Below are 2,112 nucleotides of genomic sequence, written 5' to 3' on the forward strand. Positions count from 1 at the left end.
CTGAAAATGGAAAGGACAAAAGTATTATGCAGTTTAGGGTTCCAAACAGCTAGATTCCAGTTAGTCAGGCTTTACTGTAGATCATTCTCTTTTAAAAAGTGCTTTTTATTTATTGATAAATTGAGCCCCTCCCCCTCCTAAGCAGGAAGCGGGATATTTTAGATCAGCCTCAAAGTTTAAAGGATGTGAATGGTTATGTAATCTGCTAAAAATGACATTGATTTCTATTCTAAAAGCTAGGATCAGGAGAGCATTTAGGAAAAAGTCTTCTTTTAAAGGGGGAAGAGGGAGGCCGGGGGAGATTAGGTAAGGAGTTTAATTTTCCAAATGCATGTTGGACAATCCACTCATGCATTTTTTTCCCCGCTGCTAGCCAAATGAGACTATCTTCCAGAACCCTCAGTTTTGGGTTCTTTCTATTGCAAACCTTTATAACCACATGTCACATTTCTGCTACATTCTCAAAAAAAAAAGCGTTGCAGAACCTTGAGAACAGTTCAATGTCTTGTGATGTCGTGCATGCAAAATCTACACATTTCAACATTTCAGCCAGTGTACAGGCAGATCTTCCAAGAGGAAGAGTTGGAGAGATTGGGTCCAATTTGGGTCAGGCTTGAGCCCTTCTTGCTGAAGAGGATGGCTCTGCATTGGGAGAGCCTCTGCATTGGGTGAGGCTGCAGCATCTCATAACCAAATGTGGGATGGCAGGCAGTCGGGAGAGAATCTGCCACACTCTCTGACTTGCAAAAGGTTACTTGGGCCAAATTATCTGTCTTACTTCTGAAAAATCAAACCTTGATATACGCATTTTTCATCCTGCATATCTACTCACAGGCTCTCCTAAATCTACTATTTTAGCTCTTGGGGTTGGAGAAAATAATGCTCCCTGGGTGCCTCTCTAAGTACACTTTCTGGAAAATGTTGAAACGTTTATCAATAGAAGTTGCTGACGGTGAAGCTTTCACTGTAGTATGCCTGATTTTTTAATGCATCAACAATAACTCCCACTAATATCATCTATGCTATGAGATGAATGCATTGGAGACGGTATTGATCTATTCTGCATGCCACATGCTCATCCTGCCTATGAGCCTGCAGGAATGAGCTAGTCAAGGCTTGGAGATGGGCCTTGGGAAAACCAAAGCTTCAGGCAGGCAGGCAGCACCTACTTGTTACAGGGACACACACAAAGCCCGCAGAATTTTCCTAGGTCCGTCAAATTCTTTTCTGCTTCTTTCATGTCCTTATTGATTTGGTCCATCCCTTCCTCAATGCGTTCCAGTTGTTCTGATTAAACACAAGTATTTTATCCCCACAGAATGAAGCAGATGGAAAAGGACAAAGAAAAAAAAGACAAAACTTCAGACATTCACTTTGACATTTAAAAAGAAAAACAAAAAAAGAAAAGAAAAGAAAGAAAGAAAACTGGACGCCACAGATTAGAGCTGGTACCCAGTACCTACTTGTTACAAGGACATATGAAAAGGCCACAGCATTTCCCTAAATCTTTTAAATTTTTCTCGGCCTCCTTCATGTCTTGGTTGATATGGTTCATGCCTTCTTCAACACGATCGAGTTGTTCTGGTTAGGACAAAGGGATGATAGTGTGGAATGAATTTTTTTTGGGTTTCCAACAGAACATGAGAAATGACTATGTGAAAGGGAATTTGAAAAAGAGAGAGAGAGAGAAAGAGAGAGAGAGAAAGATATTACAATGCATTGTCCAAGAGGATGCATTGTTGTAGACGGCTGCCGCTGCCCTAAGCAGACATGGGTGAAAGGAAATGAACAGGAACGATGCTCAAAATAGTTTGTAATTCAAACATGATGGGATGGGGTCAGAAGGCCTGTTTGATTTTGAGTATCCCGGGAAACAGCACAGTGTATTCACTCAGACACCAGTGAAACCCAAGAGAAAAAAAAAATAGGGTGTTAATTTATATTTAAGGGGTTTTCATTCAATACAACTATTTGCTTCAGTTTCAAAATATCTGCATCTTTTGGTTTTTAAGTAGCCTTATCAAGATAAGGTGGAAAATAGAATCCATTTTCTTCTTTGTGGTAAACAACACACACACACACACACACACACACACACACACACACACACAC

At 40.4% G+C, this 2,112-nt stretch overlaps 1 protein-coding gene across 4 annotated transcripts in view; it reads right to left on the reverse strand.

Moving 5' to 3' along the window:
• Snap25 (synaptosome associated protein 25) overlaps positions 1-2,112 on the reverse strand; it is an 80,868-nt gene that overhangs the window by 12,387 nt on the left and 66,369 nt on the right. For 3 of the 4 annotated variants that reach the window (XM_008827189.2, XM_008827190.2, XM_008827191.2), the window contains one exon: positions 1,170-1,287. In XM_008827189.2, the coding sequence (XP_008825411.1) occupies positions 1,170-1,287 (118 nt within the window). Of the gene's footprint in view, positions 1-1,169; positions 1,288-1,463; positions 1,582-2,112 lie in introns of all 4 variants that reach the window. The other variant, XM_008827192.3, reaches the window with a different exon arrangement.

Source organism: Nannospalax galili, unplaced genomic scaffold (assembly GCF_000622305.1).
Source record: "Nannospalax galili isolate Female #2095 unplaced genomic scaffold, S.galili_v1.0 scaffold151, whole genome shotgun sequence".
Classification (NCBI taxonomy): Eukaryota; Metazoa; Chordata; class Mammalia; order Rodentia; family Spalacidae; genus Nannospalax; species Nannospalax galili.